The sequence below is a fragment of the Mustela erminea genome, chromosome 20 (assembly GCF_009829155.1).
Source record: "Mustela erminea isolate mMusErm1 chromosome 20, mMusErm1.Pri, whole genome shotgun sequence".
In the NCBI taxonomy this organism is placed as follows: Eukaryota; Metazoa; Chordata; class Mammalia; order Carnivora; family Mustelidae; genus Mustela; species Mustela erminea.
This window is the reverse complement of record NC_045633.1, coordinates 4,583,521-4,607,276: the sequence shown is the minus strand read 5'-3', so window position 1 is coordinate 4,607,276 and position 23,756 is coordinate 4,583,521. Positions and strand designations below refer to the sequence as shown.

At 50.3% G+C, this 23,756-nt stretch overlaps 1 protein-coding gene across 3 annotated transcripts in view; it reads right to left on the bottom strand.

The window, feature by feature from the left end:
- Positions 1 to 439: 439 nt before the first annotated feature.
- The window catches only part of EEF2K (eukaryotic elongation factor 2 kinase), a 62,280-nt gene continuing 38,963 nt past the window's right edge, over positions 440 to 23,756 (bottom strand). For all 3 annotated transcript variants that reach the window (XM_032327193.1, XM_032327195.1, XM_032327194.1), the window contains 12 exons: positions 22,270 to 22,419; positions 21,981 to 22,113; positions 21,611 to 21,738; positions 20,793 to 20,994; positions 18,661 to 18,728; positions 15,564 to 15,641; positions 14,661 to 14,723; positions 13,467 to 13,601; positions 13,122 to 13,310; positions 9,416 to 9,540; positions 5,399 to 5,577; positions 440 to 3,660 (listed from right to left, as the gene is read on the bottom strand). In XM_032327193.1, coding sequence (XP_032183084.1) covers positions 3,551 to 3,660; positions 5,399 to 5,577; positions 9,416 to 9,540; positions 13,122 to 13,310; positions 13,467 to 13,601; positions 14,661 to 14,723; positions 15,564 to 15,641; positions 18,661 to 18,728; positions 20,793 to 20,994; positions 21,611 to 21,738; positions 21,981 to 22,113; positions 22,270 to 22,419 — 1,560 coding nt within the window. In that variant the 3' untranslated portion in view covers positions 440 to 3,550. The remainder of the gene's footprint in view (positions 3,661 to 5,398; positions 5,578 to 9,415; positions 9,541 to 13,121; positions 13,311 to 13,466; positions 13,602 to 14,660; positions 14,724 to 15,563; positions 15,642 to 18,660; positions 18,729 to 20,792; positions 20,995 to 21,610; positions 21,739 to 21,980; positions 22,114 to 22,269; positions 22,420 to 23,756) is intronic.

The following is a 23,756-nucleotide window of genomic DNA, read 5'->3' as shown; positions in this document are numbered from 1 at the left end:
AATTCTGGATCACAGAGCATCTCTAATGTGCATTATCTTCTTTGAGGTGGATGACAACTCTGAAATATAAAGATTATCCTTTCTGTCTTATGGATGGGAAAAACGGGGGGGGAAAAAGAGGTTCACACACTTTAAAGCAAAAGGACCACATAGGGCCAAATCTAGACAAAATTTTTTAAAAAATTAGAATTTATTAGAAATATTAAAAATCAGGAGAACCTGCATTCACACATCCGATTTCAGCAGCTCTTGAAAGACTGGGAAATGGGGCGACATGGTGCCCACACCCTTCCCGTGGTGACAATCACTTGGGGCTGAATCCCAGCTAATCCTTTCAGATGGGGCCTGTCTCCCCCCCCCCCCCACTCCGACTCCACAGCTACTTCATCTAGTCGGCCACTCCACTCGATCCCTTGTTACTAGGAGACATTTGAATTCCAAAGGGAAAACAAAGAAACCACTTTATTTGAAAAGACCATATGGAACTGAATACATATGCAAAAATAAATTTGTAACACAGGCCACTCCCCTGGGCCCCACCCAGGGTCCACCTTGACTAGGTTAAATGGTTACCTTGAGAGTAGAAATAGGAGTAACAGGCACAAATCCATGCAGAGAAAATGCATATTTTGTCTCCTTTCCCCCACACAAGCTGCATATGCCTTTGTAAACATGTGTCCATTTGTAAAGCAAGTCCAGTACCACAGACACATGTGCTAGGACGAAAGGAAGTTATTAAGATAGCACGGAGGGCACTTTACCTGGCTTGATTCCCCAAGTTTGCATTTGATGAGGAATCCCCACAGTGCCTCAGGGGAAGGCAGAGGGGGGCAGTTTTCAGATGTCCAGGGGTTTGAGATTTTTTTTTTTCCCATCTTACATCCATAAAGTCTGCTTTAAAAAAAAAAAAAAAAAAAACCTACAGCAAACCTGAAAGGGGCATTATACTCTAATCTAATTTTAAATTTTATTCCCAGGATCCTCTAAGTAACAGCAGCTTTCAAATCCTAGCTGTAGCTAGCTGCTAACCAGCAGGGTCACTGTGAGAATTTATCTTTCAAAACCTTGGGTTTCTCCCTGTGATGGAAGATACAGGACATATCCCAGACTTTGCTGATCTCCTGAACCTGCTTCTTGCCCTTAAAGATGGTCTCTGATGTCTTCCCAGTTGGGCTGGAAAGTCCTGGGGTTGTCTTTTGTTTCTGCATGCCCAGATCTGTGGGGGTGTGAGGGGAACGCCCTCACCAGCTTTAGCAGGCACCAAACTAGGTTTTGAAGGTGGGATAAGCTCTTCTGCTGGCTCAGATCAATCTGGGCATCACGCAGATCATTGGACTCTCACTGGTCTTCAGTAAGCATTTGCTAAGCTCTCGACCCAGGCCATCCCAGCCTCCTGGAAGAGAAGCTGGCTGAGTTAAGGGCGTGGAGGTGCGTGGTTTGGAACTGGAGGAATGACACTGTAACCCAATGGGGATAACAAATCATTAACTGGGAGGAAGACACAGAGCCACGGATCAGGTGCTGTGACTAGGGCTGGCTCTCCGTTTGCTCACACATTTATCTCCAAGGGCTTCCTCTGCCAAGGCACTGTGTTTTTGAGCACTGGGAGCTGAAAAATTGGTATTGCTTTTGACTTCCGGGCGTACTGCAGTAACCCCCTACTCAAGGCTTAGAGCCGAGTGGGCAAACCACTGCCTAGGCAGGCTGTTTTGGTAAGAAAAGTTTTACTGGAACATCAGCCAAGCTCATTCATTTACATACTGTTCCTGGGTGTTTCTTCACTAGGATAGCAGGGCTGAGTAGTTTCCACAGAGACCCCAGGACCTACAAAGCCTATGATTATTTACTACCTGGCCCTTTACAGAAGGTAAGAAGTTAGGTCACAATCAAGCCGTTTCTCACTTACATTTACCGTATGCAATTTAACTAACTGTATGCACTGGTTTAAAACACACAAACGAAAAACCTAACGTAAGCCAACCCCCTTGACGGGCTGCAAATGAAAAAGGGGTGATCAGTCCCCACTTGGAAAGAAAGCTGGTTGTGGTGAATCCATACACAAAAATGAGGGAAACTGTAATTTACAGATGTTCTAAAGGATTTTTTTCAAGGGTAATTCTGAGCCTGCTTGATTTTTTTTTTTCCCCTAGTGCACACTCTGAACTTTGGAACCAAAGGTTCAAATGCTGGCACAGGTTCACGACTCCACAGCACTTAACAGTAATGTGTTGAAAGAGCTGTTTTAATGGACAGATAAGGGTTTGTATGTCACGTTCTGCTTTTGTTTTGTTTTGTTTTCATTTTGAAGCACAGAAAGAGAGGCCGCTTCAGCACTTGGGCTTGATCAAAGCAGTGTGTTCGCTTTGCCTTGACACACCCGCTGAAATCATACTAATATTAAATCTTACTCCTTTTCAAGGGAAAGCTCATTAAATACAGAGCCACAGCCTGGCCCTGGGGAAACTACTGGAACTAATGAGTGTTTATAGTTCTTGCCCTCTCATCCTCCAACATTTTAGACAAATCTCAAGGGGCTGCTGCTGAAATCATCCTGCTGCAATCTGCAAGAAAATCAGCGCAGCTTCAAGCAGAAAATGGCAAGGACAGAGCCTGGGGAACAGAGCCTACATAGGAATGTCAGAATGTCAGATGCTAAGGAACCACAGAGGAGCACTGTACAGAGATACTTGGGTTAAACACTGTGGATGCTGCCACTGAGATGTGAAGTTATGTATGTCTGCTTGGAGGAAAGGCTCCAATTCCAAACAGCTGTCCTCACACGTTCAAGATCTGAGGTGCACCCACTTCTACACTAGCTGGAGAAGTTAGAGGTAGTAAATGTGTGCATTCAAAAAAAAAAACAAACCTGCTTTATAAAGACCACTGTAAAATGCATGCTGAAAACGGAATTTGGCTGTATTCCAGAAAATCAGTTGCATTTGGGAAGAAAATTAAATGAGATTAGTGAACGGTCCGTGTGGAGGCCTTTGCCAAGAGCGGAAGGGGGCCTGGGTACTGAGCAATCGCACATCCGCAGAAGGATGGCATGCGCGCTCCCAAGTGCTCTGAGAGGTAGGGCGCCGCACTAAGTCATGAAAATCCACACCCCATGGAAAGCTACGGCGCAGGGCGCAGCTCTGCCTTCCCCATCACAGCTCAGGAAACAAGTTCTGTGGGCCTGGTATTTCATTTCAGTTCAGCCTGTAAACACCAGCGAGCAAAGCCCAAAGTCCTATTTTTAACCCATGGCAGAAAAGCACTTTCTTATAGCTCATGAAAAAAAATAAAAAATAAAAATAAAAAACGGGGGGGGGTGTCTTTTTCAATCCCCGCTCCCCAAGATGCTGCCCTAAGGGGCAGCTGTAGTGTCTTCGCTAATAGCAAAGACATTTTCAAGAGTCAGACAAGGAAATACAAAAGTCGATGTACAACACACTCAAAATACTTGCCCCTCCCCTCCAAACACCCCCTCAGCAAGGCAGCAAGTCTTTTTTCCCTCCTGTCTCAGCGCTTCTGCTGGGGGCCGGCCGGCCGGGATCTTCCAGGCAAGCTACTCCTCCATCTGCGCCCAGGCCTCCTCCGCCTTCTGGTAGTACTGGTTGGCCAGCCGGCCCTTCATGGCTTCCATCGCGGCCTCGGCTGCCTGCGTGTACAAGTCGCCTGAAGAAGAGCAAAGTGGGGCACAAAGCGGTGAACCGCCTGCTGTTTCCGCCAGGTCCCCCCACCCCCTCCCCCGGTCCCCGACCCCTCCCTGGGAACTACCATCCTCAATTACCCCTCATCCCTTTACAGCTCGCAGACCCTGCGTGGGCACGTGATTCAAGCCTGGCCAATCAGAGCACCCTTCCGATTCCCACCAGGCCTTAACGACTTCCGCAGAGCCAATCAGACATCCAGACTTAAGCACAGCCAATCAGAATAAGCCATCTCCGTGCGCTCAGTGATTGGTACAGGGGTGGGTGGGTGGGGTTCCATTTGAGCCAATGAGCACCAGGCTGGGGATTCTGACAAGACTAATTGGGAGGAATGCATGGAAGGGGAAGAAATAAAGTAGAAGAAGTAAAGATTATGAACAGCCTCGTGTCAGTTCTGGAGAGGTTTTACTTCCAAGATAATTTGTGCAACATGTATAAAAACACTTGGTTTTCTGAATTTAGAAATTTCACATAAGGATTATAGAATTGCATTATAGATTATAGAATTGCATTATAATAATTGCATTATTATTATTATTTGCTTAGTTTTTTTTTTTAACTTTTATTTTTTTTTTATTTTTTTTTTTAAAGATTTTATTTATTTATTTGACAGAGAGAAATTACAAGTAGACGGAGAGGCAGGCAGAGAGAGAGAGAGAGGGAAGCAGGCTCCCTGCTGAGCAGAGAGCCCGATGCGGGACTCGATCCTAGGACCCTGAGATCATGACCTGAGCCGAAGGCAGCGGCTTATCCCACTGAGCCACCCAGGTGCCCTTTTTTTTTTTAACTTTTAAACTTTTTTTTTTTTTTAATATTTTATTTATTTATTTGACAGAGAGAGATGACAAGCAGGCAGAGAGGCAGGCAGAGAGAGAGGAGGAAGCAGGCTCCCTGCTGAGCAGAGAGCCTGATTTGGGGCTCGATCCCAGGACCCTGGGATCACGACCTGAGCCGCAGACAGTGGCTTAACCCACTGAGCCACCCAGGCGTCCCAACTTTTAAACTTTTAAATTTAGGCTCGTCCTATGGAATCAGGAGGTCAGTATGTTTATTATGTAACAGAAAAAAATATATATATAACGTGCAGATCAACAGATGTATGGATAAACAAAACACGCTGTATCTGTATGCTGGGATATCATTTGGTAATAAAAAGGAATGACGTACAGATGCATGCTACAATATGGGTGAACCCTGAAAACATGATGCTGAGTGAAATAAGCCAGATACAAAAGACCACGTACGGTATGATCCCATTTATATGAAACATTTAGGTAAATTCACACCGACAGGCAATAAGTTGGTGGCTGCCAGGGATCGGGGTAGCAGGGAAACGGGGAATCACCACTAACAGGTGGCAGAAATATTCTGAAATTAGATAGTGGTGATGGCTGTACCACATGACGAATGCACTGAAAGCCACTGAACCATACACTTAAAAATGATGTATTTTAATATAATAAAAGTGTCCGTTTTTAAAACTGCAGAAATATCAAACTCCTAATATGTAACCATTAAAACAAAAGCGTTCATCTGCATACCAGCTCCATAAAGCGGTAGGAATCTCTCTCCTCTCCAATGAAAGAAGAGACTCAGTCTTGTGTCTCGCTGTAATTCCCACTGAGGCAGGAATTACCTCCCTCCCAGCCCAGCTCGATCTCCCCCACCCCCACCCCACCAGGGGCAGCCCAGTCAGGCCCTACCTGATCTCTGTGGGTCCTTCTCGAGCCCGCAGCCGCCAGTGAACAGCATCTCCGCCTCCCTGGCCAGCAGCGTGTACCGAGGCTCATCCTGCATCCCGTCATACTCACCGCCCTCGTCACAGTCCGTCATCTCCAGGGCAGTGCTGTACCAGTGCAGAGCCTCCGGCCAGTCCTGGCACCTTCCAGGACATGGAAAGGGAACGTTATACGTTACCATGGCAACAGGCAAGAGGGAGGAGGTCCATCAGCAGGAGGGACACGTCAGGGATCCCAGCGGGGCCACCACCTATGACTCATGACCCCCAGTGCCCAATGCTACCACATCTAAGGGCTGTCATTCGTACTGCAGATTTATATATTAAGACAACAGTCAAGTAGCTTTCCCTAGCAAGACTGGTGTATTCCACAGTTTTCCAACAGATGTGTTGAGGGGGGTTGTTTTTCTAGTTTGTACAAAGTCACACTCTGGGCTAGCATTAGCAGTGGCTGGGACACCAGCCAATCCGCCCTATGACTCAAGTAGGAGAAGAGGTGGGTGGGGGACCTTTTGCCAAGGCCTCTGCCGGTGCTGGCCAGCTCTGGCTCTCCTCCAGCACAATCCGGGGCTCTCCCCAGAATAGCGGGCTTCTCTCTCTGCTTCTGCCCCTCTGCCCTCAACTCTTTCTCCCACTATAGCACAAGAACGGCCAAGCCACCAAGGGCAGACATGTTCCACCCACATCTGAACAACACGAAATACTGAGCAAACAGGGCAGCAGGCTCTTTTCTTGGAGTGTACTAACTATGTAAGTAACTATTTATAGCACATCAGGAAAGAGCAAAGAAAGATGCAGATAAGAAAGTCTGTGGGTCTCATGAAATGTTCCAGGAGCCACAGCGCCAGTGCCTTGCTGGCCTCTCCTCTGAGGCCCTACCTTACACCTCACCAGGGGCCACCCCCGTCTTCACTCCCACTAACCTTCCTCAACGCTAGACTGGCTGGGCCCCCTTCTCTTCCCTGAACATGTGAGACCCCATCTGCCCCTTGGCCTTTGCACCTGCTGCTCCCTCCGCTTGGAGCGTTCATTCTCTGCCTTTCCACACCTGACTCCCCATCCCCCCAACCTCGGTTCCTATGTCACCTCTTTGGAAGCATCATCCCCAAACACCTCATTTCCTACAACCACCCCAATCTGCAATTCTCCTGTTTATTTCTTCACTCGTTTATCATGGTTTCTGCTGGCTAGAACATAAGCTCCAAGAAGACTGGAACTTTGTTTAGTCCACTGCTGCATTCTCGGAGCCTGGCAAATAGCTCAGCCTCCCTCAAGGAGGCTGAAGGAATAAACATAACCACGTGGCTGGCTGGGACGGGGTTCAGGAGAGAACACCAATTCCATCTTATTTCACAGAAAGGGCAAATCATCTGAAAATGATCGGTGACATACCTGACAAACTATGGCTTTAGCAGTGGACTGGAAGCCACCATACTATGTGATCTCACTCTTTTCAGCTTTGCCCCTCCCTGGTCTAGAAGGGCAAAGCAGAACAGCCCCAAATGCATTACATGGGAAAGAGGAGAAAGGAACCTAATCTCTGCCCAACCCCCGCCCCACCCCACTCTACCCCGAGTGGTCAGGGTGCCCCCCCTGCCTCAGGACTTCCAAGGACTTTTCCTTCCCGTCTTAAGTGGTAACTTCTGAGAAGGTTGAAACCACAGAAAAGCAAATTTGGGCCTACATGGGGCCCTGCCTTACCCAGAGCTGGCCCTTAATTAACGCTCCCTGAATGGAAGAGGCTGGAACTGCTTGGAATGAGGAAGAAGAATAAGAAAATGACTATAGCAGAAGCTATAAAAGAAAATCGTGATAGATTCAACTATACGAATATTAAAAACCAGTTGCCCCAAACCCAGTAACGATGGCCAACAAGTAGAAATGTGACCCCCTTCCCCCCACAGGGATGGCAACCAGCCCTGAAAAACATTTTTCTTTTTTCTTTTTTTTTAAAGAGAAGCAGATGCCTAAGAATTGATAGCTTTAACATTAAAAAATTCTTAACAGGGGAGCCTGGGGGGCTCATCCATTAAGCCTCTGCCTTGGGCTCAGGTCATGATCTCTGGGTCCTGGGATCGAGCCCCGCATCGGGCTCCCTGCTTAAGTGGAGAGAGTCTGTTTCTCTCTCTCCCTCTCCCTCTTCTGCTCCCCCTGCTTGTGTGCACACTCTCTCTCAAATAAATAAATAAATAAATAAAATCTAAAAAAAAAGTTCATAACAAATCAAGAACAAAACAAAACACTATCATCTTGAATAAAAAGTAAACAAAAGGCACGAGGAGAAAACACACAGACGAAAGTCTTCCTAAGGACCTCAGAGACCAATCTGCAATGCCCACCTCCAGCCCCTCCCACCTGTGCCAGCCTCCCCCCCTGCACTCCGTGGGCACCATACATGCTAGCATTGGACCTGACGTAACCACAGCATGTCTTTTTTGTTCACTTCCTCTCCGTGCCAGTGGAGCTCTGAGTCCACTGAGAAGCCGGCTGGCGCACAGTACACCGGAGGGAGAAAACCCAAGATCTGGCCCTGTCACTTGCTAGCTAGGTGACCACAGGCAAGTCCCTTCCCTTCTCAGACCTAGCTGAGTCACCCACACCACGGGGCTCAGAAGACCCGCTCTGAGTCCCAGAGAGGCGCTGGTTCACTCACTCAGCTACTAAGCCGGGCCCCGTGATAAGCGCTGGGAGAGGCAGCGGACACGATTCTTACTCTCAACGAGATAAAATCACAGACATGAAGCTACGGTCCGAGTAAAAAGGGGCATCATTGTCACACAGTAGCTATCTGGTCAGTTTTGGGGCTGTGGGATCCACAGAACAGGAAGGATGCTACGTATCAAGACATTTTAGACACTGAGAGCTGCATAGGACACGGCTACGGTCCGTGGGCAGGGAGGGGAGATGAGACCTTGACCCAAAGAGAGGGGAGGTTCCAGACTGCTCCAACCCTGTAAGAGCAGACAATGGACATGCCTGCCCTGCTCCCGTCCAGAAAGCCATGGACTCCCAAGGACAGCAGGGGTGGCTGTGACCCAGTGGGAGCCACAGGGCTGGGCAATGGGTCCCTTGACCAGTTCAATCCCTTCAGATGATCTCCACTGTTGGAACCTCGGGGACTTCCCACTGGCTAAGCCAAGGAGATGAGGTGAAGCTGGGCCACCCTTTTTTCCTCCCACTGCAGAAACCAGTCCCGACCCCTGAGCCTGAGGACACAACTGGAAAAGTGCTGGCACCCCCAGGGTCGTAGCCTCCTGGGGACTCAGAGCCACTCTGAAAACTCGCACCAGGCCTGAATCACCCACAGCCAGAGCTTCCTTCCTTTCCTCTCTCTCCCCGAAGTGAAAAACAAAAATAAAAGTAGAGGGACGCCGGGGTAGTTTGATCTGTTAAGCGACTACTCTTGGTTTCAGCTCAGGTCATGATCGCAGGGCTTGTGGGGTCAAGCCCTGCACTGGGCACCACGCTCAGCAGCGAGTCCGAGAGTCTCTTTCCCTCTCCCCCGGCACCCCCTCCCCACTCTCTTTCTCAAAAAAATAATAAAGAGTAAATAAAAATAAATAAAAGTATTCTTTAAAAAAATAAAAAATAATAAATAAAAATAAAAGTTAGAAAGAGGAAACTATAACCACCCTTAATCCTATCATCTAGGGACAACTATTCTGGTGCAAAAAGCAAATCCTTTCTTAGCACAATGGCTAAGAGGTCCGTCATTTACCTCCTGCTATGGACCACGCACATTGGGAATTACAGGCATCTCTCAATTAACCCTCCCACAACCACCTGGGATACAGGTTCTTTAATTATTCCCATTTCATACCAGGAAGAGGCTGAGATCAAGGAGGAGAAATGACTTACCCCCAGCAAGAGACTGGGAATGGGGGAGCCAAGCCCAGAACCCGGGTCTGTGCTGATACTGAGGGGAAGCCCCCACCTGCAGCCCAAGATCCCACCAGCACTACCTGAGCGACAGCCACAGTACCTGTCTGGGCTGAGGTTCTGGCCCGTGTCAAAAGCCCGAGCCACCAGGATCATGGACTGTCTGTCGCCAGCTTCGGCCGCCTTCAGTAAGTATTCGAATCCTTTGGTTTTATTCTCTTCTGTATCCTGTTAATACAAACCAAAGAGGGGAAGAGAGACAGCAAGAGAGAGCATGAGAAGGGAGAAGTCAGAGAGAGAAGCAGACTCCCCGTGGAGCTGCGAGCCCAATGCGGGACTTGATCCGGGGACCCTGGGACCATGACCTGAGCTGAAGGCAGTTGCCTAACCAACTGAGCCACCCAGATGCCCTATGTATTTATTTTTTAACTTTAAAAGTTTTTAACGGCTTTATGGAGATGTAATTCTCATACTGTACAATTCATCCATTTAAACCCACAATTCAGTGGGTTTTAATATATTCACAGAATGTGCAACTATCACCATTATCAATTTCAGAATATTTTCATCAGCCCAAGAAGAAACCAAAACAAAACACCTCCACCATCACCTCTCAAATGCCCCATCTCACCCAGGCCTAAGTAACCACTAGCACACTTTCTGTCTCTAGAAAGTTCTCTATTCTGGATACTTTGTATAAATGCAATCACGCATTACCTGGTCTACTGTGCCTCGCTTCTTTAACTTAGCATAAAGCTTTTAATGTATCAGTGGTTTGTTCTTTTTACGGCCAAATGTTAACAGTCCACTGTATGGATAGACCACATTTTATTCATCAGTTGGTGGGCATCTGGTTTGTTTAAACCTTTTGGCTACTGTGAAGAAGTACTGTGGCTATGAACATCTGTTACAAGTTTCACGCAGATGTGTGTCTTTATTCTTTTGGGACGATACTTCGGAGGGGAACTGCTGGGTCACATGGAACTCTAAGCCTAGACTTTGGCTAGACTTTGGCGGCACTGTCCAGCTGCTTCCCAGTGTGGCTGCCTCATGTTCCAGTCCCATCAACACTGCCTATTCCCACCTGCTTCCCTGCTGCTCCCCCAAGATGCTTTTTTTTCTAAAAAAGATTTTTTTTTAGATTTTATTTATTTGACAGACAGAGATCAGAAGGAGGCAGAGAGAAAGGAGGAAGCAGGCTCCCTGCTGAGCAGAGATCCCAATGCAGGGCTCGATCGCAGGACCCTGGGATCATGACCTGAGCTGAAGGCAGAGGCTTTAATCCACTGAGCCACCCAGGCGCCCCTCTCCCCCAAGATGCTTTTAAAGGCCAAGTCAAGGTCACAGTACTGTTCAAAAGCTGCTCTGTGGCTTCTCACCTCACTTTTGAGACAAATCCCAAACCCTCGTATCAGCTCACGAGGCCCTTCTCAACCTTGGGGCTTTAAGACCACCACCCACTGTCCCCATATGCAGCCTCCTCCACCATACTTTCGCCAGCACGTGGCTGACCAGCTAAAGGCTATGTTTCTTTGCCTCCCCTGTAGCCAGAACCTGTGTCCTAACACAAGACGTCTGTCTATCTGGCAGCCGTTCTGTCACATGCTCTGTCCTATTTTTTCCCCCAGTGTATTAGAACAATGCTCGGCACAGGAAGTGCTCAATAAAGGCTAGTTACTTTTTAATTCTTTGAAAGATTTTATTTGTTAACTATGGTTTGTACTACATCCTTCCCCACCTGCCAAGTTTGCTCCATGAGAGCGGGAACCTAGGACAGGGCCAAGCGTAGGAGACTCAAAAAGCAAGTATGGAATAAATGAATGTCTCAGCAAGAAAACAACAATAAAAAGGTTCCAAAGAAGGGGGGCACTGGATAAAGTGGGTGAGGGCTTTCGAGAACACACAGCAGCTTCTCAGGGCTCAGGCCCATCGTTTTACTTGCTAAGCCATAAGTCTGCTGGGACTCACAGTTCACTTCCTGCCTGCCTTCCCAGTCCTAACCGCAAAGCTCTGTCCAACCCCACTTCTGCTCGGGGAAGTGCCAGCGTCTGCTCACCAGAGACAGGCCGTCGGGATGCCTACGGGCGGGGAAACTGAAACGGCTTCTCAATCCTTCTACAAGGTTACCAGCGCGTGGTGTGTTTCAACAGCCTGAGGTCACGGGAGACGTCCCCCAGTCCTAGCTGCTCACCACTCATTCTGGGCTTTGAGATCACTTTATTTGGGCCTCAGATCTTTCTGAGTGTCTGCTCTGTGCCAGGCTTGGAGACAGACGCTGGGAATACAGGCCAAAGGCAGCTGTATCCTAGAACCAGCTCTGTGCTCTTATGACAGCTGACTGGAATTATCAGGAACTCTCTTCCTTGAAAGATTTTATTTATGTACTTATTTATTTTAGAAAAGGGAGAGCTCAGGACGGGCAGCAGGAGAAGGAGGGAATCTTAAGCAGGCTCCACACCTAGTACAGAGCCAACAGCGGGGCTCCATCCCCCAAGGCGGAGATCGTGACCTGAGGTGAAATCAACGCTTAACCCCTTACTCAGATACATAACCAACTGAGCCACCCGGGCACAGCTTAAAGATTTTATTTCCAAGTAATCTCTACACCCAACATGGGGCTCAAACTCAAAACCCCAAGATCAAGTGTCACACACTCCACTGACTGAGCCAGGTGCCCCTCCACAGATCAGAGTCTGATTGTTCTTTTTTTTTTTTTTTTTTAAAGATTTTATTTATTTATCAGAGAGAGAGAGGGGGAGAGAGCGAGCACAGGCAGACAGAATGGCAGTCAGAGGCAGAGGGAGAAGCAGGCTCCCTGCTGAGCAAGGAGCCTGATGTGGGACTCGATCCCAGGACGCTGGGATCATGACCTGAGCCGAAGGCAGCTGCTTAACCAACTGAGCCACCCAGGCGTCCCTGATTGTTCTTTTTGATAAAAAGAAAGGGATGGAGAAAATATTGATAATGCAGATAAAACTTAAAAGCATGTCCCATCTGTAATCATGACATGGGGACTATTTAAAATAGTATTTAAGGGGCACCTGGGTGGCTCAGTGGGTTATGCCTCTGCCTTCGGCTCAGGTCATGATCTCAGGGTCCAGGGATCATGCCCCGCATCGGGCTCTCTGCTCAGCGGGGAGCCGGCCTCTCCCTCTCTCTGCCTGCCTCTGCCTACTTGTGATCTCTCTGTCAAATAAATAGATAAAATCTTAAAAACAACAACAAAAAAATAAATTAATTAAAATAAAATAAAATAGTATTTAAATGATTCATTTTATTTAAACTATTAGTATTCGAACTATTAGTATTTAAAACTCTGATCTGATTCAGCAAAGTTGTTGCTCACGTCTGACTGTCCTGTCTGTCACTTCTGCTCCCCCTGCCTGGGGGACTCCCACTCAGCTTTTAGGTCTAACTCAGAGGTCACCTTATTCATCTGTTCTGCCAGTGTACGCGGAGTACGTACCGTGTGTCAGGCTCTGTTCTCACCGCTAGAAACCTGCTACCAGGAAGCCTCCACTGACCCCGCGACACCCACTCGGGGGCCCTTCTCCACCTGCTTCGCCGCAGTATCGTCTGCTTCTCCCTTCACACAGGGTCCTAACTGCCTAGAAACTGTCACCTTGCCCCTGTTCTACAGGGGCAGAGCCCAATCTCACCAGCTCCAGCTAACCGGCTTTGCCTGACCCCAAACTGGTGCTCAGGAAGTTTCTGGGGCATGCACAGACCCGCAGGGTGGGGAGGATGATGACTGAGCACCCCGCCGCCCCCCCCGCCCCCGCCCAAGGCTGGGTCCCTGCCACCCCCACCTTCAGAGAGACATCAGCCAGGATGTGGTGGGGCAGCTGGCAGCACATGAGCCCCAGACCCACAATGGCCTCCAGCTCGCCCAGCTCGGCCGCGTGCTCCAGGTGGAAGACGGCTGACTCGCGGTCCCACGCCTCGTCCTTCCTGCAGAAGCGCCCGCCCTCATGGTAGCGCGCCATGGCCAGATGCACCTGCCGCACAGACTTGGGTGTTGGCCCGGCTGCCTGGGCCTCTGCACCCCCGGGGCCGCCCAGCCAGCCTGCAGGGGGAAGAGATTAGCGGGGCAGAAGCATGGGCTGGGCTCTGGGTCAGTGGCAAGAGGGCTCCGAGACGGGCATCGCTGGTACCTTCCCCAGAATGGACTTCCCGATTTTCTTCTCAAGGTCCAGACCATTAAGCCTCTGCACTTCCAGGGCCACGGCGGAAGGCCTGGGCAGGTGGAGGCGGGAGGGGTTAAGGAGATTCCACTTGTCCACGCAGACCTGCAGGAGAGAACAGGGCCGGAGGTTCACAGGTCAGGGAATGAGAGGCAGGGACGCAGGGGCCATCCCCAGCCGTCGGCTGCTCCTACCGCACGAGCCTGGCTGGCAAGAGGCAAGGGAGCAAACCCTTAAGGTGTCAAATTTTCTTGGACAAACACGGCTCCATTTCTAATCCCTCAAATCCTGCCAATTTATGGGCGTCGAGGGAGTATCACAGCACTAAGGCCAGCAGACACACTGCAGCCATTCAAAGCGTCTTCCCTTCATTTATCAAGCAGGGTTTGGTTGGGGAGGTTGGACCCTAAGCTGCCCCGCTGGCCTGTGACCGATACAACGCACCAGAAAAGTCTGACTTCAGACCCTGCCACAAATCCACTCCGCTTGCCTCTGTGCACTCACACGATGCTCTGGGGAACGGGTTTGGAAACACATCATGCCCCCAGCTAGACACTCTCTTCCGAAGGTCTGCATAGGACAGAGCCAGGCAGCGGCGTGTCCGTGTGCAATGAACACCCTGCAGGGCACACGGCGCCCCCATGACAAAGAAGGGCCTGCCCTGATCGTCCACAGCACCACGGTTGAACCCCCTCCTCAGGTTGAACCGGAGACCTTGTCCAGGCGGTAAATACCGCGTGGTGTAAGTGACCTGAGTAGAGACACTTGCTGGCTAACCCGGCGAAGCTGCTTAAGATCTCAGTTTTCTCATATGTAAAACAGGGATGAATTAACGTCAGCCTGTCTCTCTGGGTGGTTGCAAGAAGTAAAGTAACTAATGCTATGACGTCACACGGGCATAACTTTGACGTGTGAGCTGTGGCCCTTATAAACCACCCTCCAGGACGGGCTGGTCTACTCCTCTATTCGTCTCCACAGATGCCCCGGTGGCCCGCCCAGGTCAGGGGATCAAAAAGCATACGCCAAGGCGACTGGTTTCTTTGCAAAATCTTCCTTCAGCTGGTGTGTGAGGCACCTGGGCAGGCAAGAGTGACAGGACTGGGGAAAGAGAGGCTGGAAAAGGCAAGCCCGCAGCCACGACCAGGACGCCTCGGGGCGCATTACCCGTCCGGAGCTGCCCAGGCTGTCTTCGTCCGACTCGTACCTCCGGTTACCGTTTGGGTGGCCCTGAGGGAAGAGGAGGGGAGAGTGAGCCACAGAGCACTCTCCCTCCCCAGAACCGGCCCCTACCCCACCTCCAGGGGAAACCTCGTAGGGGACAGCCCTGCCCTCCCCGTCCAGGGGACTCTCCTCCCAGGAACCCTCCTCCTAAGGGATAGGACTGTCCCCTGGAGAGGGCAGCTGGAACTCATGAGCGCCAAGCAGAGAGGATGCTGGGTAACAAGCAGGACTCTTGTGCCTGTGTGCCCACAGCCTTGCCCTCACCCTCTCTGTGCGCACAGATGGAAATGACTCAACGGCACAGGACTGTGGCAGACGAGCACGAAGACAAACTCCTTCCTCTTACCCAAGCTCCCCTGACAGTCTCACTTGCAGTAAGAAAACTGAGACCAAAGGGTTCCCGGCAAGCCTAGTGTGAAGGCTTAGGCTCCACTCTGGCACAAGGCAAAACCTCTACATGGAAGACACTGCCATAGTCACCCCTCCCCAGGATGCTGCGGGGTGGCCCTGGGAACCTGTCCTCTGCTGGAGAGACAGAGGAATACCGTGTGGGAAGCTGGGGAGCCTACTCAGCACCATCCCGGCCCAGCAACCAGAGGTTCCAGCTCTGCCGTAAGAGCAATCCAACATTTTTCAACCCTAATTCCCTTCCTTGTCCCCTTACTAAACCTTCTGGTCCCCATGGCCCTGTTTTATCTTCTGCCCTGCATTTATCTGGATCTGAAATGATCTCGTGTATCCATTTATGTTCTCAAGACCACTCACGTCCCCAACCCCCACTCTTCCATTCTCCTGGACAGTGGGGCACTAGAACGCTCCGGTCTCGTTTCTCTGGGGGTTCCTTACATGTTCGCGGGGCTCTGGGTCATCCAGTTCACCCCTCTTCTCACTGGGGTAGCCACTGTCTCCACTGTTTTCAGAGTCCTATGGAGAGAAGATGATTCTAGGGTCTCAGTGGTCCTCTGAGTGGTGGTGGCTTCTGGACATCCCAGCCATTTGCTCTTTCTCCTTTGTTCTATCACCTCAGTTAACACTCTCCTCCTCCTGCCCTCGCTGGGTGGGTGACAAGAAAGCAGCACAAAGTAGCGGCAGAGAGCCTGGGCTCTGGGGCCAGACAGTCTGGGCTCAAGTGAGCTTTGTGACCCACCAGCGGCTTCCTTAGCCACGGGATTCATGGGGCACCTACATCGAAGGATGAGGATGAAGTGAGGGGCCCCCCACCGCGTATGTGTCACAGCAAGTGCTAACAGCAGCTCACCCATTTCACAGGCAGAAAAACAAAGGCTGGAGGGATGCAAGAGGACCCACGGACACAAATGTAGCGCTGAGAACAATATTTACTACAGTGAAGTCCTCTACCCAAACCGGGACATGTTTTTTATTCTTCTAGATATTTCAGAATCTATAAAACTTCAGTCATTTGTCTACTGGCGTCGCATCCGGCCATATCCGCAAGTCACGGCACCCCTCTCCCACTCATACTGTCACGTCTCCTCCTTTGTTCTACTAAGAAGTATTTAAAACATGCCACTAAGAACAGAGAATACTAAAATGAGCTCCCGTGCACCCATCGCCTGGCTTTGTCAGCTCCTAACATGAGGCCTTAGTTACTTCAGATCTTTTATTTTATTTTTTTATTTTTTTGGTTAAGATTTATTTATTTGACAAAGACACAGCGAGAAAGGGAACACAAGCAGGGGCAGAGGGAGAGGGAGAAGCAGGCCTCCTGCTGAGCAGGGAGCTGGATGCGGGGCTCGATCCCAGGGTACAAAGATCACGACCTGAGCCGAAGGCAGACGCTTAATGACTGAGCTATGCAGGTGCCTTGGATCTTTTATTTTTAAATGAAATTAAAACATTACTGCTGGGGTGCCTGGCTGGCTCAGTGGGTTAAGCCTCTGCCTACGGCTCAGGTCATGATCTCGGTGTCCTGGGATCGAGCCCTGCACCGGGCTCTTTGCTCAGTGGGGATCCTGCTTCCCCCTCTCTCTCTGCCTGCCTCTCTGCCTCCTTGGGATCTCTGTCTGTCAAATAAATAAATAAAATCTTAAAAATAAATAAATAAATAAGATCTTTAAAAATAAATAAATAAATAAAAATAAAAGAAGTTTGGTGTCACCGGCATAAATGGGTCCCTCTCCTCAGCCTCTGGTCTGGCCACGAATCCCGCCACCCGGAGGAGCTGCATATCCTGACGAGGCCCGGCCCTTGTTTCTAGAAGCACGGACTTCTCCTCTACCTCCCCTCAAGGCTTTTATTCTGTGTGAACTAAAAGGCTACTCTGGTTTCTTTTTTAAAATCTCAATTTTTAAAACTGAGATATAATTTACAGCATGTGATGGAAGTGTTGGGGGTGCTGAGTGCAAGCCTGCTTTTGAAAACGGAGGGCAGGCCGTACCCAGGGGCTCCGGGGAGCCGGCTCCTCCCGACCTAGGGCCCCTCCTCCCACCCTTTGGACTCAGTCCCTCCCTGAGCAACAGAGAGCTCACAGCTGGGTTCTGGGACCCCGGGCAAGGCAGCCAGCCTTCCCGAACCTGCTTCCTCATCTGAGAGATGCGGGGGATACTACCCACTTCAAGAAGGAGAAAAGCAGCACAGGACAGCGGCAGGACAGAGGGTGGGTTCGAGGCCAGAGGCCTGGATTTGAACCGTGGTTCCATCACTGAGTGACTGGGACCAAGGCTGAACCTTCCTGTGCCTCAGGGTCCTCATCTCTCAATCAGGGATCAATCACGACAGCATTGCCCTGGTAGCTGCTGAGATCGGGGACAAGAAGCGGGGGGCGGGGTGCCTGGGTGGCTCAGTGGGTTAAAGCCTCTGCCTTCGGTTCAGGTAGTGATCCCAGGGTCCTAGGATGGAGCCCCACGTTGGGCTCCAGGTGCCTAAGGGACAGATGGGAGACAGGCTTCTCACCTTACTAATCTTTTGTACCTTTTCAACCATGAGAATGAATGAGTTATTCTGAACGTCTAAAATTTGTTCTAAGTCTAGAATGAAATCTGTTACAAAAGAAACAGAAAGGGGTGACTGGGTGCTCAGTTGATTAAGCGTCTGCCTTTGGCTCAGGTCACAATCCCAGAGTCCTGGGATCAAGCCCCACATTGGGCTTTGCTTAAACAGGGCACCTGCTTCCCCCTCTCCCACTCCCTCTGCTTGTGCTCTCTCTCCATCAAATAAATAAATAACATCTTAAAAAAAAGGAGGGGGAATAAAAAATGGTTCTACCTCATAGGTTGCTGGGGCTTAAAGGAGAATATCTATCAAGCTCTTAGAACAGGGTCTGCCCAGAGTGATGATTCCATCATGTTGGCTACTCTTACTTTTTTCTTCCCCCCAAATCTCTGAAAAGCAGTCAAGAGTGAACCTGAACCTTTGGAGCAATCCCAGAGCGGAGCTTAAAGGGCACCTGAGGTCTGTGCAAGGGTGACATCTCTGCAAAGTCAATTTTTAAAATTCCTGTGAGTTTTGAACACCGTAACACAGGTTCGCGTGAATGCAAATAGGATGCCTTCAGCTTCCTACGTCGGATGAGCCCGAGGCTGCTGGAAACCTGTCCTGTTTATCCAGCCTGAGAGCATCACATCAGACTGTGCTGTAAGTTACTCGTCTGAAATGCAGGACCGTTCCCTCTCCCAGGACAGCTGTCCGCATGCACGTGGCCAGACCAGCCCAAGGCTGAGCTCGCTTGCCATTTACCAGAAGGTTGCACTGTTGCTAACTGGGATTCCCTTTTCTCTAACCATCTCCGAAAACTGTGGTGGAGCCAGCTTTTCTCAGAGGACACGGCCGCCCGGGCCAGGAGGCTGGGAGTGATCTGCATTCCTCTGTGCCCACAGGCAGTGCCTGGGGCCGACCTAGGCTGACCGCAGGATTCAGCCTTGGTCCTGACTGGCAGGAAGTCCAATCCTCCCAGGCCTGCTCCCTTGGGCCTTCTCCAACCTACCCGGTGGTTGTCCAGATGGTCGTGGTCTCGGGGTGCCATGTTGTCAAGGTCACTGAACACAGGCCAGTCTGGGCAAGAGAGAAAACAGATCATACGAGGGCTCTACCAGCAGAACTGCTTAAAAGACCAACTATAGCCTAGAACAGAAAGCACCTGCCATTAGGCCTTTTTTCATTTTAAAATTTTGTAAGAAGATACAAAAATGGAAAAGAATGTTGTCAGCACCTAGAGGCTACAGTTCTTCCTCAAGAACTTATGCAGAGTTGGGGTGCCTGGACGGCTCAGTCCATTAAGCGACTGACTTTCCAATCAGGTTGTGATCTCAGGGTCCTGAGATCAAGCCCCTCATCGGGCTCCACGTTTAGCACCGTCTACTTGGGACTCTCCCTCTGCCCCTCCCCCTGCTCTCTCAAAGAAAGAACGAACTTACTCAGAGTCTGCCACTTGCTAGCTGTGGGGTCCTGAGCAAGCAGCTTAACCCCTGTGCCGCCTCAAAGTTGTAATGCAAATACCGTTGTGCAATGTGCTTAGAGCACACGAACCTGGGCCACGGTGGGCCTTTGAGGAGCAGGTATGAAAGTACAACAGCCATGTGTGTATTTGGGGCCCCAGGAGTAGCTGCAGGTCGGGGAAGCTTCATAAGGCTGAAAAACCAACCACATCCTTCCCAGTCATTCCCAGTTTCTCTCTCCCACCCTGAGGTTCCACAGCCATATCCAGCTTGCCTCCTTTTTTTATGTGGTTGTTAAGAATGGCTTTTCTATTTTAAAGTGGTTGAAAAAATTTAAAAGAATAGTATCTTGAGATATGTGAAAATTACACGAAATAGAAAATTCAGCGTCTTCATTGGAACAAGGCCATACCTAGTCATTTGAGTACCATGGCCACGTTCACACTGCTAATGCAAAAACCATTATGTCCCACAAAGTCCAGAAGATTGACTCTCTGGTCTTTTAAGAAGTCTGTCAACTCCTGCCTCCAAATGGGGCACCTAGATGGGTCAGTGGGTTAAGGCTCTGCCTTCAGCTCAGGTCATGATCTCAGGGTCCTGGGATCGAGCCCCGCATCGGGCTCTCTGCTCAGCAGGGAGCCTGCTTCCTCCTCTCTCTGTGCCTGCCTCTCTGTCTGCTTGTGATCTCTGTCAAATAAATAAAATCTCAGAACAAACAAACACACAAACAAACACAAAACTCCTGCCTCAAGCTATACCTAAGGTCTTCTAGTGGACATGTCTAAAGGCTTCTTTGACATTTGACACTAAAATCTCGCTCTTCTGCTCCTCCGTGGCCTCCCCCAGCTGCACAAATGGCCACACCACCCTTGATGTTCTTCAGATCAAAACCCTGGAGTCAGCCTTGCCTCCCCTCTTTCCTGCAGACCCTACATCCACATTGTCAACAACCACTGTCACTTCAACTTCGGGAACAAGGATTCCATTGTCCTTCTCCTACCTATTCACATGACGTTCACCGATTTCTTACTATTGGAATTTTGCAGATGCCTGCAAAAACCCTATTGATTATGACAGTATTCTTTTACGATACTACTAGTCTTTGTCCGTACCTTATTTAGAACTTCTGTACTGTGTATGTATGTATGTATGCATGTATGTATTTATTTTTTAAAGATTTTATTTATTTATTTGACAGAGATCACAAGTAGGCAGAGAGGCAGGCAGAGAGAGAGAGAGGAGGAAGCAGGCTCCCCGCAGAGCAGAGAGCCTGATGTGGGGCTCGATCCCAGGACCTTGGGATCATGACCCGAGCCGAAGGCAGAGGCTTTAACCCACTGAGCCACCCAGGCGCCCCATACTATGTATTTATTTATAAGTGAGCTTAGTATGTAGATTTTTTTGTTTGTGTTTTTGCTGTTTTGTTAAATTTTGGTATAAAGGTTTTGCTAGTTTCATAAAAGACACTGAAAAATGTTCCCTTGTTTTCTAAAATCAGAGTTGTTTCTATACCATCTACACTTGGGTCCTGAAAACGTATTCAGTGAACTCACTCATAAAACCACGTGGGCCAGGACCCTTTTTGGTTAGCATATCTGATTTCCTAACATAAGTGAAAGCAATGTCCTTTCTGGTGCCTGTCCCCTCCAAGCACGATGACCAGGGATCAAGTATCACTCACGGAGCTGGTCCAGTTTCTGGCTGTGTGGTGTGGCTGAAGACGGGGAAGAAGGGAGAGAGTCAGAAGTCACGTCACTCATGTTCTCATCTCCAGAGTTCTCTGAAAGGCGAAGGAGCAGTGGGGGGCGACTCCCAGAGAGGGTCCTTACTCGGGGGCTCCCACACTTTTCCTCCGTCCCCCTCAAGATGGTTTTCGCCGATTGCTGGAGAATTAACAGGGACACCCGTGTCACACAGGAGCCCTTTGGCGAGTGAAGGGCTCTTCCAGTTGCGTGTTGTCTGTTTGAACCCTGAAGCCCTTTTAGTCAACAGCTCCCATATACACCTGTTTAGGGACTGGCAGGAAATCTAACACAATCAATGGGGGGTTAAACCAAAGGGCTCTAAAAACGGGCATCTGGTACAGGAGTGCAAAGCCAGCCAGCATTCCCACCGTGCTGACCATACTCCACAGCCCTGAACTGGGGAACACGTGCCACCATATATCCAGAATCCCAAGCTGGTCTTTGCTGACAGTCACTCATATCTGATCAAGGTAATGGCAGAGGGGGTGGGTACATCCTGGACCCAGCAAGGTGCCCGAAGATCCAGGTCCAAGTCTAGTCCAGCCATCTGTCAACATGCCACACAAATACACATACCACACACCTTTCTCACTCTTTCTACACACTTGTTCTCCTCACTCTGGTCAGAAGAGGTCCAATCACGTAGACCCCAGTTACTGTGTTAGTGGGGACACTTGGAAGGGCTTTGTGCACTGATCTAGGAGGATGAGGGGCACAGATGAGGCTGAGTTCCTTCTGGCCCTGGGGCACCCACCAGCAGCTTGGTGTTCTGGTTCACGGCGTCCGTCTCTCTTGGCGAGAGGTCAAAGGGCGCGAGGCCCATGCTCTTGCAAATCCGGTTGCAGGCATGAGAGTAGAAGAAGAGCGCCATCCCCCGGACACCTACAGACAGAGCAGGGAAGTCTGGAGCACGGCCTTGCTGTGTGACAGGGGAAGGGCAGTGCCGGGCACCGTAACTGTGACAAGGGCAGGCGTGGGACACGCTGAAGTGGCGGGTGGGAGGCGTCCCAAGCTTCCATCCCCACCATCTTGGAAAAGCCAATGAAGCTATGAAGAGCTGGGAGATTTGTAGGGGGCAGAGTGAGTGTGATCTCCATGGAAACAAGCTGGCTTTCCCCACCTACCTAGGTTACCATCTCCAAAGTCAGTGCCCTTCTCGGTGTGTATCTGCGGGTCCGTGTAGAGGTCGCCCACACCCTGGATGTCTACCACAATCAGCTGATGCCCAGAACGCTCAAACGTGAAGTGGCTGAAGGCCTGGGGGTCCGGGTACAGAAGAGCAAGGTGACTGACTGCAACAGACCAGGGTGTGGTCTGCATGGACGCAGGTCAGCCACCGCTCCATGAGGCTTGAGGACCCTCTGGGGCTGAGACCACACACCCACAGGGACCCTCCCCGTCCAGGGGCCTCACCTGTGGTGTCAGGCGCATGTTGTCATCGCGGACAAAGCCCGAGTTGGAGTTGTATTTGATGTACTTGCCCTCGATATAGTGCTCCAGGTGGAAGAGAGGCTTGCCGGGTCTGTCCCTCAGCTCCACCACGCACATCTGCATGATGTCCACCTGGTGGGAGGGGGAGCAGGTCAGGCAGGATCCAGCAGCACTCACCTCTGACAGCAGACTGGAGCAGAGGGCTCGGCGGAAGCTAGCCTGCCCGGGCTCCCATCCTGGCTCCCTCAGTTATCAGCTCTCCGCAGCTACGGCTGCCAGCCATCCCCAGGATCCAGGTTCCCCTTTCCTTTTGAGAATAAAAACCCCTGTGATGGTCTAACTGCGTCTCCACAGAGTCCCTATGTTGCTGACCTCCTGGCCCTCAAAAGTGACGGGATTAGGTGGAGTCTTTGGGAGGACCTAGGTCCTGAGGGAGGAGCCCTCATGAATGGGATTGGGGCCCGGATAAGGGACCAGGCAGAGCTCCTTCGCCACTTCCGCCACATGAGGACACAGCAAGGAGACACCATCGAGGAACCAGGAGAGGGACCTCACCAGAACGTGATCATGCTGGTGCCTTGATTTTGGACTTCTCAGTCTCCTAAGCATAAATTTCTATTGTTTGTAAGCTGCCCCGTGGTACTTTGTTAGAGCAGCCCCGAGGGGTTCTAGACAACTCCCATGGGAGTGCTAAGAGGATACACAGCCATCCAGTAGGAAGGCACTGTGCAGCTTCCCTGGTGGCTAGGTGCAGCCACGTGACCAAGCCTGGCCAAGGACAGAACTCCAACAGCCCCCACCTCTGGCCGCCCCAAAGCTATAGAGCGCACACCTGCCAGTGGGGCCAACCTAGCCACGTGATCCATGGCCACACCCCAGAGGAAGGCAGGGCAGGAAGACAGAAGGAACTGGGTGCTTCTGGAGGACTCAAGACGGCTGGCAGCAGCCCACCCTGAACCCCACCTAACCCCCGATCAAAGCAGAACTGTCAGATGAGAGAGAAAGAAACCATGTTGTGTTGGCTGTTGGCACACATTGATAGGTCTGTGTGCGAAGCTCGGCCCACACGGCTTACGCTAATATCGTGCATGTGGACTAACTGTGCCTCAGTTTCCTCGCCTGTGGGATGAGGATCTCACACTTAGGGTGAGGATGAAACCCGAGGATACAGGAGTCTATCAACATGTGCTAATGTGAGTATTACTTGTGGATACGACTCTAGAGAGCCGTATACATCCAACCATAAAGGATGGCTCTCTCCCTGCTATGGGGAGTTTAGACATTCCTTGCTGAATTTTTTTTTTTTTACCAAACACTTGGCATCGGTACGCAGAAGGACATGTGTTAAGTCCTGTGAATTTTGTAAAGTGGGGTTGGAAAGACGTGAGACCGTACCCACGGCACCCCAGCCCCCTCAACCACACCCACAGCGGAAGGACCCAGGTCTGGGTTTCCCAAGGAAGCAACCA